Raw genomic sequence first — 15,486 nt, 5'->3', positions numbered from 1 at the left:
TTCAATGGCTTGGGCAAATCACATTTTCTTTCTTTCTTTTTTTTTTACAGAATAGTTGCGGCATCAAAAACTGTGTCCTGGGTTTCTTGGAGAAAGGATACAAATGGCATAAATGCTTGTAAAACAGTATGGCTGCATTTAGGCTAACCTCTGATGGATAGAGCAAGGAAACAGGATTGCCAGAACAGTTCATATACACAAAGAGCTAAAGAGTTAGAAGTCTATGAAAAAAAAGTCAAAAAACAACCCTCACTGAAAAGATAGATTCATAGACAGTCTTTGTAACTGATCTGGAAGGAAGTTTAGCTAGATGAAAGTCTTACAGTCCAAGTAGTTTACTTTACCACTAAAAGGCACAAATGCTCTCCTTTCACTCAGGAGGGATGAATGCTACATTGAATGGGCACAAGATTCTTTTGGTGTCTCCAAGATTGTAAGTCTGTTTCTAGGAGGAAACATCAAGATTGTGGTAAATGAGCAAGACAAATTGTGAATATCTTCTACAAGTTCTGTTCCTTGTTCAGGGTATTCAAGTGTAGGTTAAAATTGCCTATGTCATAAAATCCACTCTTTTTTCTCAGTTAAATGACTTGGTTATCTTCAGTAAATAGCTCCATCCCAGTACAATATAGCTTAATAACCTATTCATGTTTTTACTCTACTGAACATTCAGTCCAAATGATCCTGTAAATCGCCAAAGAGAAACATGGCATATGGAATTGGGCACTGGGATTTATCACGCATCTTGGTGGGTCCATCAGTAAACTATACATCTTTTGGGTTCCATAGTAAAATAAAGAATGAGAATGTGGGGCAAACAAATGTTATGCTAATATTTAGCATAAATATTATGCTAAATATTGGGGTTAGGGTTAGGATCATATGATCAAATTTGGACATTTGGCAACTGGCTCATATTTATGACAGTTGCTGTATCCCAGGGTTTCTGTTAAGCAAAGTCAATGGAAAAGATAAATTCGCTTTACATCTGTGTTGCTAACTTAACACCTGCAGTGATTCACTTAACAACAGTGGCAAGAAAGGTCATAAAACCATTCTCGCTTAGCAGTGGAAGTTTTGGGTTCGACTACCTGTATATGGCCTCCCATCTTAAGCAACTCTCTTTAAAAATCTATACTTTTATATTTATACTTTTATAAGTGAATTGTTGGCCAGGCAGATTTCCTGAATTTCATTAATGATAGGTTGTCCTGTTATTTCAACATGAGAGTGTAGAGGGTTTTTTTTTTTTAGAAATTCTTCTATAAGATCGCAATCTTAACACTGGGGTCTAGTTGAAAATCTGTGTTTTCAGTTATGTCTACTGAAGAAATAAAATATACCATTTTGATTATTCTCATAGCGATTTTTCTTGAATTGAGATAAGCTCATATAAAGAACAGCAAATACATATTTTCCTGCATTCTGAGCAAGTATATGTATTCCCAGATCCTAAATTGCCCTTGAATTGGCCCCGAATGCAACATATCTGAAATAGCTTCTTTCATACACTTAACCTCCAATCCAATTCTGATTTCACAGCAATCCTAAAACTATTAGAACTCTATAGCTGTCTTTTTGAATAGCATATAAGCTTTTCCCCCCAGTTTATGTTAGTTCTTAAACCCGACACAGTACTTATTCTTCCCCAGTGTAACCTATAAATATGATGGTTCTGTATTTAACACACTCTGATATTTCTATAATGCATACTTGGCAACTGTATATTTTCATGAATTATAAGCAGGTTGAAGGTTAGGGATGATAAAAATCAAATCAGCAGTAGAAGGGAAAGTGACAGCTCTGCTTATTGTACTCTCAGCAAATATTTGAAATAGATCCTCTTGGGGCAGCCTTAATACAGTGCTTATAGTTCTTGTGTTTGCTCATGCATTAATAAAAGCACATTATTTCAGTTTCATTGGAAAATGTTAACGTTGATTTTTTTCCCCCGTTCCTAAATATAAAACCTTTTCTGTGCTGCTCTAGAAATGAAAGAGAAAGAGCAGCTCGTCTGAGAGGTTTTAGCTTAATGTATCTGAAAATCCACTTCGCAATGTTTTTTGAAGCTTTTTGCCAGCTAATAAAATTAAATGTGGTCTAATCTCCTCTGCCTCGGTGGTCTGAAAAAACTGCAAAACATTTGGGTAACCTGATAACGAGATAAAGAGTACTGCTGGTTTTAGAGGCTTTGAAGGAGAGCAGCAATGAATTCAGATGATTCCTTTTCATAATTATGTTTCTGCTTTGACTCACATGCACGCACACACGTACGGGGGTGGGGGAGGGACAAAGGTTGGTGATAAAACATACTCTTTGCATCAAGAAAGGACTGGGGGCTGTTGGCAGAATCTCAAAGGAGTTCCAGTAGCAGGATTTGGAATGACCTCTCTTTGGGTGGGGCATTCCAGAATCAGTATTGGATGACTTCAACATAAGGTGCCCTTGCAAAATCCACTCACTCATGCTTTATGGTAACCGTAGGTAAGCTCTGGCTTGAGCTACAGCAGGGTGTCAAACTCAAAGCCCGGGGGCTGAATGCAGCCCTTAGGGTCTTTAGATCTGGCCCGCAGGACCTCCCTGGAAACAGTGAGTGCCTCTGCCAGCAAAAATGGAGCTTGGGAGGGGCCGCAAGTGTCTCTCCCGAGCTCCATTTTCGCTGGCAGTGGGTTGCAGGAGGCTGTTGCAGCCGAAAAGGGAGCCCAGGAGCCTGTTTTTGCTGGCACAGCACTCAAGCCACCACAGGTGCCCCTGACACGAGTGACGTTGAGCTGGCCATGCCCACCCTGGCCCCCCGAGGTCAAATACAACCCTTATGCAGCCCTCAATGAAATTGAGTTTGACACCCCTGAGCTAGAGGATGTTCAGGCAGTTCACTGAGCATAACTTCACATGTCTTTTGGATGTGTCCACAAAATTTATGGTAGGTAGCTAGAAATGTAACCTATTTGTTCTGCTGCCTTTGAAAGCTTCCAAGCTAAAAATGCCACTAGCAGAATCACCCAGCTCTAGTGATGAATGACCCGGTTCCCTAATTTAGTGCGCTAGAATTTTAAAAATTAAACTGACAGGTATCCCACACCTGGTTAGCTGCAAAGACTGACGTCGCGATTAAGTGAGAATGGATTCTGTGCTGTTATGACTCACATCCTGCATAAATCCACACAACTGTAGCCGTGTCTTTGGGAGCGTTGCATAGTTTACAGGTACAGTTTCATTGCGCTGAATCTCACGCTAACGTTTCTTTTTTGTCTTCTTCTTTCATCAGACTGTGGCTTAAATGTTCATAAACAATGCTCCAAGATGGTCCCAAATGACTGCAAACCGGACTTGAAGCATGTTAAGAAAGTGTACAGCTGTGATCTCACTACGCTAGTAAAAGTACACTTAACAAAGAGACCAATGGTTGTAGACATGTGCATTAGGGAAATTGAGTCGAGAGGTAAAGTATATTTATGTGATTTGGTTGCCTTGCTAATAATCCTGTTAAACTGATCTCACTCAGTTGGGGGCTAGCGCTAACTAGTTTTACCCAGGGTGGTCCTAAAATTATCGGTGGCCCTGGAGAAAAATAAATCTAAATTCCATTCATTTAGAAAATAGCATTATATAGCAAATCTCTATATTACTGTCTTTTCTTTGATAGTACCGAGATAGAAAAATATTGTTCCATTAGATTTGCATGATATTTATGCTATTGAGAACTAACATTCCTTTTTTTAAATCATTTTTGTGAGAAATGTATTTCCTCCTCCAAGTCTTTCTTCGCTATGCTTGCTTGTTTGTTGTTACCTACATAACTTTATATGTAAATGAGTATAAATATCCAATATGAGAGGGTTATTTTCAGATTCTTTCATCTACTTTTCATTCATTCTATTTGACAATCAATCTCTGTGGTGTCCGTGGTGAAGAAATGGTTAAGAACCACCGTTCTGATACTTTTTTATGCAGGACCCATCGCTCTTCCTGAATCTTTTTTTTTACTTCCTTCACTCATTCTTTCACAGTTATCATAAATGATTACATCAATCATCCTTTTTTATTCTTTTCCTGTGTGTACATATGAACCGCACATAAACACAATTCAAAACAGTGACATTTATTTCTGAGCAAACAGCTGACAGTCAATATTCTCATTCATTTGGGGGGTTCCAAATGGCCCAGTCAGTTTTTCTATATTCTTTCATAATATTTGTGTGTGTGTGTGTGTGTATGTCAGAAGCCTAAAAAACCTCCCTTTTTACAATCCTATAGTTCCAACTGACATCAAATAATACTTTATGTACATTTTAGCTCTTTCATTCATGATTAAACCTATAATACTATGTATGTATTTATCAGCTCTGTTTCACAAGCAGAGATAGCCTTCATCACATCCCTTTCTTTTCTCTTAGTTTCAAAGACACACCAAATATCTATTTTGTTAGTTTGTTAATCCATTTTTTTTAACATTCCCTATCTTATATTGCATCACAATCTTTGATATGTCATGGATGTCACCAGATGGGCCTGAACCCATCTTGGCTTCAATTGCACATAATTTCTTGGGCTTAATGTTTATTACTTCTTATCTGTATTTTGTGTAAAGCTATTTGCCTTAAAAGGAAAAGCATGATGAGTATGTATGTATGCATGTATGGCATCTTCTTTATTCTGGAAACATTATCATAAATATGTTTGCACAGAATAATTGAAAGCTGGTTATAAAATTATGCTGAGTAAGAAAGTTGCAGCTTTAAAAAAATGAGCTCTGGTTTATGTACTGCTAATCGTAAAGTACATGTTAATCAGAAAACATAATGATTGCTTAATCTAGCAATGATTTTAATTTAAAAGGACTCAATTCTGAAGGACTCTACCGAGTATCAGGATTCAGCGACCTAATTGAAGATGTCAAAATGGCTTTTGATCGAGGTATGTTCTTTACTCTGTGCTTACCATAATAATTACCTCTATCATATTTGCTAGAATCCAGTGAATGAATATTGCATGACTAGTATTTGGTTCTCTGAAAGCAGTCCTCTCAGCAGTGCCAAATATGAAGCATTTTTTAACATGCATGAGCTTGGGATGCTGTGATATGATGTGCTGGGCAGGTTAGATCGGTGGTCCAGGGAAGAATTAAAATTAAAAACAAACTAGTATTTGAACTATTGGGCATGCTTTAAGTAGTTGCTTAGATCTCAGCCATTTCACAGCTCATTCTCTCCCAAAAAAGCATGGAGAATTAGGTTTGAGTTCTAAGAGTGGCTTTAAAAAGCTTTCAAAGCGCACTCTTTGTGATTACTTAGTACTACTACAACTTCCATGTCAGAAACCCCAAAGTGCTTCCATGATGAAAGGGTTTGCTACTAATGTCACCTTGCCTGGGGGAAGCCCAGTTGAGAGCTCCTTTCATGTCCTTATAAGGTTGCCCACCAAAGTGGTACCCATTTATCTACTCACAGTCACCTGCTTTTGAGCTGCTGGGTCAGCAAGAGCTGGAGGGTGTGACCAAAGCTCACCCTGCCCCACAGCAGCAACCAGGTCTCGAACATGAGCCTGCCCAGCCTTCATCAGTCCAGCCTTCTAACCTCTTGAGCCACCGTGCTCTGATTACTTATAGTCATCTGATTTACTGTAGCAATTATTCTTATTAATAATACTAGGAGGTGACTGTAATTAACTTTTTTTAATCATGCTAATTTGCTAATGAGGCTAAAATTTGGATTTTATTAACTTTTAAAAGTTGAAGGTTGTCTTTGAATATGATTTTGTGCAACCTTTCCTAATCTGACATTCTCAATATATGTTGGACTGTGCTTCTCACTATGTCTAATGGTTGGAGATTTTGGATGCCATAGTGTCTCATTCTACCAATTCCATTGTAGGTGTAACAAAACAAGAAGAAATCTGCTGCTTCATGCCTGACTTTCTATGTCATGGCACTTTTTATTTAAAAAATAATCTTGCATTTGAAAGGCATAACACCACCCAAATCTCATTGAAATCAATTACAGTTCTGTGATAATAGAAATTAAAATGGCCATGTAGTCTGCAGCTGAATCACAGAGCCCAGCTATTGTGACCACAGGCAATTTTCTCTATCTTATTTTTTATTCTTTGCACAGAATTCTTGAAAAGTGCTGTTTATAGAACAGTGTCTTCATTTCAAAATGCATTTTACCTTGTTCCTTCTTTTGTATTGTATGTACAACAGTGTATGTATTGTTTTAAATATCATTGTAAATTACAATTCCATTCGTTAAAATTATGTACATTTTATATTTGGGGTCCCCCTCCCTCTTTATTTATGTACAGATGGGGAAAAAGCAGACATTTCCGTGAATATGTATGAAGATATCAACATTATCACTGGTGCACTTAAACTCTACTTCAGGGACTTGCCAATTCCATTAATCACATATGATGCCTACCCCAAATTCATAGAGTCTGCAAGTAAGCCTTAAATTGTATCATTTCTCAAATGGATACTTTTATTACCATGAAATTTGTCTAAATTGTTCATGTTATGTTTGTTTGAAACAAGGGATATATGTATATTGCAGAGCCAGTTTTTCTCATCTTTAAAGAGCTAAGCCATATTGCAACTTTTGAAGAAATCAGCATTTTTTTAGTAATAGAAAAAAATATTCTGAAATAGAAAGGCGGTTACCAGTACACACAGTATTATTGGAGAATTGATTATCAGAGATTTTGTGGCCGCATTTTTGAAGGTGGTATGTGCAATTTATGAAGAACAGTTAGTCCTTCTGTCATAGATGTATGCTTGTGGCTTTGGTATTTTTAATATCTCGGCCAGCCATTCAGATTTAGTTAACAAGAGGATTAAATAAGCTCATGTATGTCAGCTTATTTAGGTAAATAGTACCTCTAAAATACCAGAATGTGTTCAGATTGAGCATTTTTCTAGGCATGGGCATGTATGAGTCATTACTAGCTTGAAATGGAAGCCAACCAAATGCTCCTAAGAGACCTCTCCAGCCGTCACCTTCTTTTGACGTTGAATATGAAGCTTTCTACTTTTCCTTTCCTGGCGCATAATTCATTCAAATAACATTGAAAATGTGTTATATCAGGAAACATGGGTCTTGGAAGAAGCTTCTCTAACTTTATTTTGTGCATCTTTGGGCTTAAAAGTTTATCACGTTTCAATTTCAGAAACCACAGATCCTGATGAACAGCTGGAAATACTTCATGAAGCATTGAAGCTACTGCCGCCTGCGCATTGCGAAACCTTACGCTATCTTATGGCACATTTAAAGAGGTATTAAGTGAAAGGATTTGTCCTCAATTCAAGCCCACCAAGCAATTGTTCTAGGTTCTTGTGCTAACTGCTTCCATTTTTAAATCCTTTGGTCTCTACATATACGACCTTTTGCTGATAACCTCTGGCTGAGCCAGGGTATGCGTGATGCAACCATCCTAGGTTTTCTTGATTTTTCAGCAACCCTAGATACCATTGATCATAGTATCCTTCAGGGAGAGGTCTGACAGAACCCCTGGTTTTCAGAATGCCTGAAATTGTTGATGCTCTCACCTCTCCCATCTACATATTGATGAAACTGTTGGGTAAAGACATCTATTGACCATCAGAACACCTATGATGCTCAACTGTATATTTTGGCCTCTGGTTGATCACGCTGTGCTATTGAAATCATATTCTAATTCCTGGAGCCACTTCAGAGATGGACTTGATGACGAAAAATAGGCTCAAAATCAAACCTGATAAAACCAAATAACTGTGGATATTTAGCTCTCTTGGTTCTGGTAGTTCTTAATGGGCTTGCACTCCCCCATTCAAAGTTGTGTGCAACTTAGGGTCCTCCGAGATCAGGGGTGTCAAACTTGATTTCATTGCGGGCTACATCAGGGTTGTAATTGACCTGGGGGGGCCATGGCCAGGATGGGCGTGGCCAGCTCAACATCACTCATGTCAGGGGCGCCTGTGGTGGCCGGAGCACTCTGCCAGCAAAAATAGGCTCCCAAGCTCTGTTTTCAGCTGCGATGGCTTCCTGTAATTCTCTGCCAGCAAAAACGGAGCTCGGGAGGGTCTCCCACAGCCCTCAGGAGCTCTGTTTTCAGCTGCAACAGCATCCTGCAATGCTCTGATAGTGAAAACTGAATTCACGGCCCTCTCGAACTCTGTTTTTGGCTGCGACAGCCTCCTGCAATCCTCTGCCAATGAAAACAGAGCTCAGGAGGGCCGCACATGGCCCTCCCAAGCTCTGTTTTCGCTGGCAGAGGCACCGTGGGCTGGTCCTTTGCTGTTTCCAGGGCGGTACTGCGGGCCAGATCTAAGCACCCCACAGGCCGAATCTGGCCCTGGGCCTTGAGTTCGATACCCCTGTCCTAGACTCATAGCTTGTGCTTGACAAGCATGTAGCAACCTCACTAGGAAGGTGTTCACACAAATTCACCCAGTGTGCCAATTATTGCCCTTTCTGACCCAGACTCCTTTCCTATAGTTACTCATGGCTTGGTCACTTAGTGTGGTTGATTGCAACATTGTCTTCATGAAACTGTATTAGAAGACCAAAATTCACCCATATTATCAAATATCAATGGGGAACAAATGGGGGAATTCCTTACTGGAGGTGATTGCTAGTTTGATGGCAGACTCCACCTCCCTTCCCCCCCCCGCCCCACCCATTTATTTTTTTTATATTACCATATTGATGTATTTATTCTCATTTTACTCCCTTGTCATTATTTACTTTATTGTTCTATTATTTTACTTCTGTTCTGTTTGCACTTCTTTCATTTTCTTCTTTTTTACTATTGTAAGCCACCTAGAGTAACCCCACAGTGAGATAGGCAGCAAATAAATTCAACAAATGAATAAATATTATCAGATTAACGTCTAACATCTCCAATAATCCACCTAGCTTGTTTCATAGAATAATCTGTCTCCGTATAGGTAGTCCTCTACTTATTTCCACAATTGTGTCCAAAATTTATGTTGTTAAATGAAAAATTTGTTAAGTGAGTTTAGCCCCATTTTACGACCTTTTTTGCCACAGTTGTTAAGTGAATCACTGCAGTTGATAAATTAATAACCCGGTCGCTAAGTGAATCTGGCTTCCCAATTGACTTTGCTTGTCAGAAGATTGCAAAAGGGGATCACATGACCTTGGGACAAAGCAACGGTCATAAGTATGAATCAGCTGCCAAGCAACTGAATTTTGATCATATGATCATGGGGATGCTGCAAAGGTTGTAACTGTGAAAAATGGTCATAAGTCATATTTTTCAGTGCCGTTGTAACTTTGAATGGTCATTCAATGAACTGTTGTAAATAGAGGACTACCTGTACTAGCAATTTTTCTGTCTGGTCTTACTTCACCAACGCTATCTGCTCTATTCTTAAACTGGGTGTGTTGGCTGAGTTCTCTAAACATGCCTGTGGAGCAGTGGTGAAATCCAAATTTTTTACTACCAGTTCTGTGGGCATGGCTTGGTGGGTGTGGCAGGGGAAGGATACTGCAAAATCTCCATTCCCGCCCCACTCCAGGGGAAGAATACTGCAAATCCCCATTCCCTCCCCACTTCTGGGGGAAGAATATTGCAAAATCTCCATTCCCAATCCACTCTGGGGCCAACCGTAGGTGGTATTTGCCGGTTCTCCGAACTGCTCAAAATTTCCGCTACCGGTTCTCCAGAACCAGTCAGAACCTGCTGGATTTCACCCCTGTTGTGGAGCCTCTGCTTCACTGTTGGAAGTAACCTTGGCTTGGGACTTCCTCATTTTATTTAATTGGAGGCATCTGAATTTGCAGTTGGAGGAACAGAACACCACTCAGTTCTGACTCCGGCCCTTTAAAATACCAACTTGAAGAGTCAATTCAGGGCAGACTTCAGAACCCTTTGTTCCCAAACTTACAGCTCCTGTCTGTTGTTATAGGTGTCTGGCATGATTTAATTCCACATTAAACAGAGCCTCTGGGATGGTTTTTTTTTTTTTAATGTTTTCGTTATAATTCATGAACTTTCCAATAATGGAAATCTAGTTATTTAACGACTAAATCCTTAATGGCATTTCTCTTGAGTTGTAAATCAGTAATATCCGTTAGAGCTTTTGTTTAGTCTGCTCAAAAACTAATTTACAAATGTGCAGGTTTTTTTCTGAAATAGGCAATTAGCCACCATAAAGCAAATCATAGCCTCTCAAGACAGCAGTTTGTATGTATGTTATGCCATTAAAACAGAAACAGGGAGGGGGCAGCTGTTCCTACTGTAGCCATTAACTAGATGCAGAAGGTGTGGGATCTGCAGCGGTCCGTCTTTCTGTAGTGGCTTTGGAAGTGGTTGGATTACGTTTTACTGCTTTATATCATGAGGGTAGAAGAGGCAAGGGTAACCTTTTATAAAGGCACATGGTCTTACTCACGTCTAGACTTTTATCCTTCCACTGTGGAATTCATAATGGCACGTGAGTCTCAAAATAGCTTTTACTTGTTTATATGTTGACTTTCCGAACATAAATCTTTTCCAGCTTGTTTACAAGTAACATCCAAATACGTGTTTTAAAACACCATAAACTAAACGATGCCATCCCATGAAGAATCATCAAGATCCTTTCCAAAGGGTAGTGGGAAGTAGATGGCTCTGTGGAGGGAAGAATTCTCCAAGCAAAACAAGAGCAAAAATTGGAAATTTCTCTCCTTGACCCCCTCCCTCTTCTCCCTGCCATGTTCATGGCTTTAAAGAGTCTAGTTGACCATGTAGAAAATGGGGTGTTTGTCTAGTCCCCGCTGTGGTATCAGGGTGCAATCAACTGACCATTGCCTTATATAGTTACCTCTCAGGTACCTCAGGTACCTTCAGAGGATTGTCAACCTCTCAGCCTAATTTTATTATGTAAAATTATTTTAATTTTCATGAATAGGAAGCTACCATGCTGCAAAGCATAGCATCAGTCATAAGAATAAAATATTTCTGGTAATACCTTGGGTATTAGACCCAAAAACATTGGGTCTAGGAACTAAACCCTAGACCCTAAAGGAATTAAATAGGAACTAAAATAATGAGTGCTGAAGGCCAGTAATTTGTTTGCCTGCTGGTACATTGGTGCAACACATCTAATATTTTGCAAGAATGCCTGTACCGTGGTATAACTGGCATCAAAAAGTGAAAGAACCTTGCACAAGATGGATGAATTAGATAAATAAGGGAAAAGAAATGTTGGATAAAAGGCCACCTAGCTCAGTCTCTTTCTGCTGATAGCCAACCAGAGAACAATAGCAATTTTCTGCTATTTTTACCAACATCTGATCTTCAGAGTTACTTTGCTTCCCATCACATATAACGTTAGCATTGCAAGTACACTAAAAACCTCACCTGGCATGAATTTGCCCTATCCGTAATATAAGTAGATGCTGCATGAAATATTTCCTTGTATCGTGAAATGTCTCATCGTTCATCTTTCTTCAATGATCCTGAATTCTAGTAGTATTGTATGAGAGAAAGAGGAAAGATCTCATCTACTACGACAACTCTATTTAGAACTTGTCTAAAGCAAACTAGTTCCTATTAGCTACAACTAAGTGGCAGCTGAAGAAATCTTTTGCTATGTTGGCAGTGGTCTGTGATGTGCAAGGAATCAAACGTTCCCAAGATCAAGATAGGTATGTGTGTGTGAGGGAGAGAGGGAGAGAGAGAATAAATGAGTCACTCTTTGTTAGCTCCAGTACCTTACTCACAAGACATCTAATATTTTATTTTGTTCTTCCCTTCAATCTGCCTTATCATTGTTGCCTTATCCATCGTTCTTTATCAGCCATATTGGAGCATTTCCATAACTGTTAACGAGGGAACACTGAGAATTTTAGCTTTGCACAAAGGCTGCAGTTACGACTGTTTAAGCTATCTTTAATTTGTATTTCACGTGACCCTTTTCATTTCTGGGTAGACGAGATCACGATTACAGCTCATTCAGGCTTTTGCTGGCTGGCATTTTAATCACATTCTGTCTTGTTCCAGGGTAACTCTCCATGAAAAAAAGAACCTCATGAATGCAGAAAACCTTGGCATTGTTTTCGGACCAACCCTTATGCGAGCGCCCGGGCTGGATGCAATGGCTGCCCTGAATGATATCCGTTATCAGAGACTGGTGGTGGAGATGCTTATAAAAAATGAAGATATTTTATTTTGAACTTGGAGTACGTGTGCAAGGGTTTCTTGGTGGATGGCGAGAAAAATCAGAGGACTGTGAATAATTGAGCCAGCTCCTGCAGCTGAATTTTTATTGTGAGCTTGTGCTGTGTGAAAGGTGTTTCTTATGTTGCTTTTGCCCATACAGAAAATATTGGGGAGAGGTGATTATATGCTCTACTTCCCAGGATTTATAGCTGTGTGGGCTGTTTCATCCTAGTCCAGAATTTCTGTTAACCTGGTCTGCTTCTTGCTCACCTCTTTTGTGAGGCTCAAAGGGCACAGGAGAAAGAGTCAGCATCTGAATTCTGAAATAGTCTGTGACTGTGATTTAGCATGTTTCTCAGTGTCAATCTGTGGTGGTTTCCTGCTCTGTTTTGTAATTGGTCTTTCAGAGGGGGAGGGGGGAACAAACTCCAGAGAACCAGAACTTCTAAATGTTTATTGACATCTCCTGTCGTTCTTTTCCTACTTGAAGGATAACTTTTGTTGGATTTCATAACATTTCTTTTAACTGCTGGAAATACATTTTCATGTACCAGAAACATATTCTGATTGCCATTTTAAGTAAAACCTTTTAGTGTATTTCCAGTTAGAGATGGCAACACTGAATGAATGAAAATGGCTTTGTGGTTTTCAGTTGTCTTTTGTACTTCTGATGGGCATGCATATTAATTTATTAAAGTTTTGCTTTAGAACCTTACCAAGCTTTATTTATATATTTATTGGGGGGGGGGTGTTGTATAAATAACTCATAGCGGCGGACATACATAATGCTTCTCCCTCCTCTTGTTTTCCCCACAACAACACTGAGGGTTAGGGTCTCCACATTGTTGACTAATTTTCCAGCAGTGCCAAATTTTCTATGTTATGAATACCCCCAGGAACATCAAATCTATTGCATACTTTTGTGTCATCAGCAAGAAGACAAACCTTATCTAGCAATCCTTCTATTGTATCCATGAACCATGGTGGCGCAGTGGTTAGAATGCAGTATTGCAGGCTATTTCTACTGACTGCCAGGCATTCGATCCTCACCGGCTTGAGACTGATTCAGCCTTCCATCCTTCCAAGGTCAGTAAAATGAGGACCCAGATTGTTGGGGGCAATATGCTGACTCCGTAAACAGTTTAGAAAGAGCTATAAAGCACTGTGAAGTGGGTATATAAGTCTAAGTGATGTATCACTTAACAAACACATTGAACAGAACAGGATCTAGGACTGATCCTTGTGGTACAAACATCAAGAATAGAATAGAATAGAATAGAATAGAATAGAATAGAATTCTTTATTGGCCAAGTGTGATTGGACACACAAGGAATTTGTCTTTGGTGCATATGCTCTCAGCGAACATGGTTAAGCCTTAGCCTGTACAACTTTTTTTATGAGCACATTACATGGAACTGTATCAAATGCTTTGCTAAAATCCAGATCGGCTATGTTTACAGTATCCTCTTGATCCAAAACATTTGTGACACAGTTAAAAAAATCAGTCAGATTAGTATAATATAATCTGCACTCGGTAAAGCCATGCTACTTTGGGTCCATCAACTTGTGCGCTTTTAAATGTTCATTAATCCTTTTTTTTTTCCCCCAGGAGTGATTCCATTAACTTCATTACTACAGATGTTAAGCTCACTGGCCTATAGTTTCCAGCTTCCAGAAATATTGTAAACAACGTAAATTTAAGGGACTCCTTCAGATTACTTCAGATATAGTGGACTTGGTTCAGGGGGCCTTGAAGTCAGAAAAAATGACTTATGATTTAAATGTTTACATTTTAAAAAAATAAATGAATCCAAAACATTACACTTGTTCATTGATGAACCAAACTAAACCAAACTAAATAAACCAAAACTACTGTACATATTTGTATGTGGCAAAAGGGGTTTTGTGTGTATGTAGGAATATTGAAAATTTCAAAGGATGTATGTACAGTCTTTTAAGTACCGCTGTAAGTGGGCTTAAAGAGACAGGATTTCATGACTGGAACTCCAGTTTATTTTTGGTGAATAGAATAGAATAGAATAGAATAGAATAGAATAGAATAGAATAGAATAGAATAGAATAGAACAGAACAGAACAGAACAGAACAGAACAGAACAGAACAGAACAGAACAACAACAGAACAGAACAGAATAGAATTCTTTATTGGCCGTGTGATTGGACACACAAGGAATTTGTCTTGGTGCATACACTCACAGCGTACATAAAAGAAAAGATACATTCATCAAGAATCGTAAGATATAACACTCAATGATAGTCATAGGGTACAAATAAGCAATCAAATCATATTAAGAAATTATTATCCTGTCTTTATATTTTGTTAAGGCAGCATATATGCCTAATGCTCCCACCTCCTATTTTTTTCTACAGCAACAACCCTGTTAAGGCTATTAGGTGGGTTGGGCTGAGAAAGTGACCGGGCCAAAATTGCCCAGCTGGCTTTCATTTCCAAGGGAAAACTACTTAATCTCCTGGTTTCTAAACCAACACCTGTGTCACTTCACCAAACTGGCTCTTCAGCTGAGTAACACTTGACCTATGCGCAATTGAAGTAATGCATAGTTCTATGAAATAATTAACTAGCTATAATAACAGAACTACTTAATTAAAGTTTGCCCTTCACCCACATTTTAAATCATTTCATGCGACTCTGCTCTCTTTCGTGACTCACTGTTCAAAGGCTGGAATGACCCACTGAAAGTTACATGTCTAGAGGAAGATTTAACACTGGTCAAAATCCCAGAGGGGAGAACTTGCATTATGTTAGCTAATCAAGTAAAGTAGCCCAGGTCCCAGTGGAAGATCAACTCCTTAGCAAGGACACTCATTTTCCTCCCCTGCTAAGATATTCACCAAGCTATCCTTCTCTGTCCTGATTGTTGTGTACAGTCCAGAATTTTGTGGCCCACCAGAAGAAGAAAAAACAATTAAAATGAACTTCACTATGCACTTAAACTACCAATTTCTTTTCTTGATAAATGGATATAGAAAAGATGGTTTACCCTTCTGATAGGCCCTGCATAAAAGGAACATGAACTGAGAGAAGAATGTTCATGTGATTCCCATTCCCCCCCCTTTTTTTTCTATGTCTTCTTCATTTTATGTTAAGAGTTTGTTGGCCTCAAAGTACTCCAGGTGTAGAAATACAGAAATAGCACCTTCTACTTGAGTGCAGATATATTCCCAGAACAGAAGATTTTCTCACCTTAAAGGACATGGAAAGTGACTATCCCAAAATTGCATGTGAACACATTGAACAAAAATGCAAAAGTGTGCTGCAGTGATAGATTCTCTGCATGCAAGTTCTGACAGCATATTACTAAA

The 15,486-nt window shown here is 39.0% G+C and overlaps 1 protein-coding gene across 2 annotated transcripts in view; it reads left to right on the top strand.

The window, feature by feature from the left end:
* CHN1 (chimerin 1) overlaps window positions 1–12,859 on the top strand; it is a 110,885-nt gene extending 98,026 nt beyond the window's left edge. Inside the window, exons 9-13 of one of the 2 annotated variants that reach the window (XM_034427839.3) lie at window positions 3,269–3,442; window positions 4,840–4,917; window positions 6,304–6,441; window positions 7,165–7,270; window positions 11,986–12,859. In XM_034427839.3, coding sequence (XP_034283730.1) covers window positions 3,269–3,442; window positions 4,840–4,917; window positions 6,304–6,441; window positions 7,165–7,270; window positions 11,986–12,157 — 668 coding nt within the window. In that variant the 3' untranslated portion in view covers window positions 12,158–12,859. The remainder of the gene's footprint in view (window positions 1–3,268; window positions 3,443–4,839; window positions 4,918–6,303; window positions 6,442–7,164; window positions 7,271–11,985) is intronic. The other variant, XM_087882031.1, reaches the window with a different exon arrangement.
* The last annotated feature ends 2,627 nt before the right edge of the window (window positions 12,860–15,486 follow it).

The sequence above is a fragment of the Pantherophis guttatus genome, chromosome 1, assembly GCF_059756535.1.
Source record: "Pantherophis guttatus breed Tessera chromosome 1, ASM5975653v1, whole genome shotgun sequence".
In the NCBI taxonomy this organism is placed as follows: Eukaryota; Metazoa; Chordata; class Lepidosauria; order Squamata; family Colubridae; genus Pantherophis; species Pantherophis guttatus.
The sequence above is the reverse complement of the archived record's forward strand: the minus strand, read 5'-3'. Positions and strand labels throughout refer to the sequence as shown.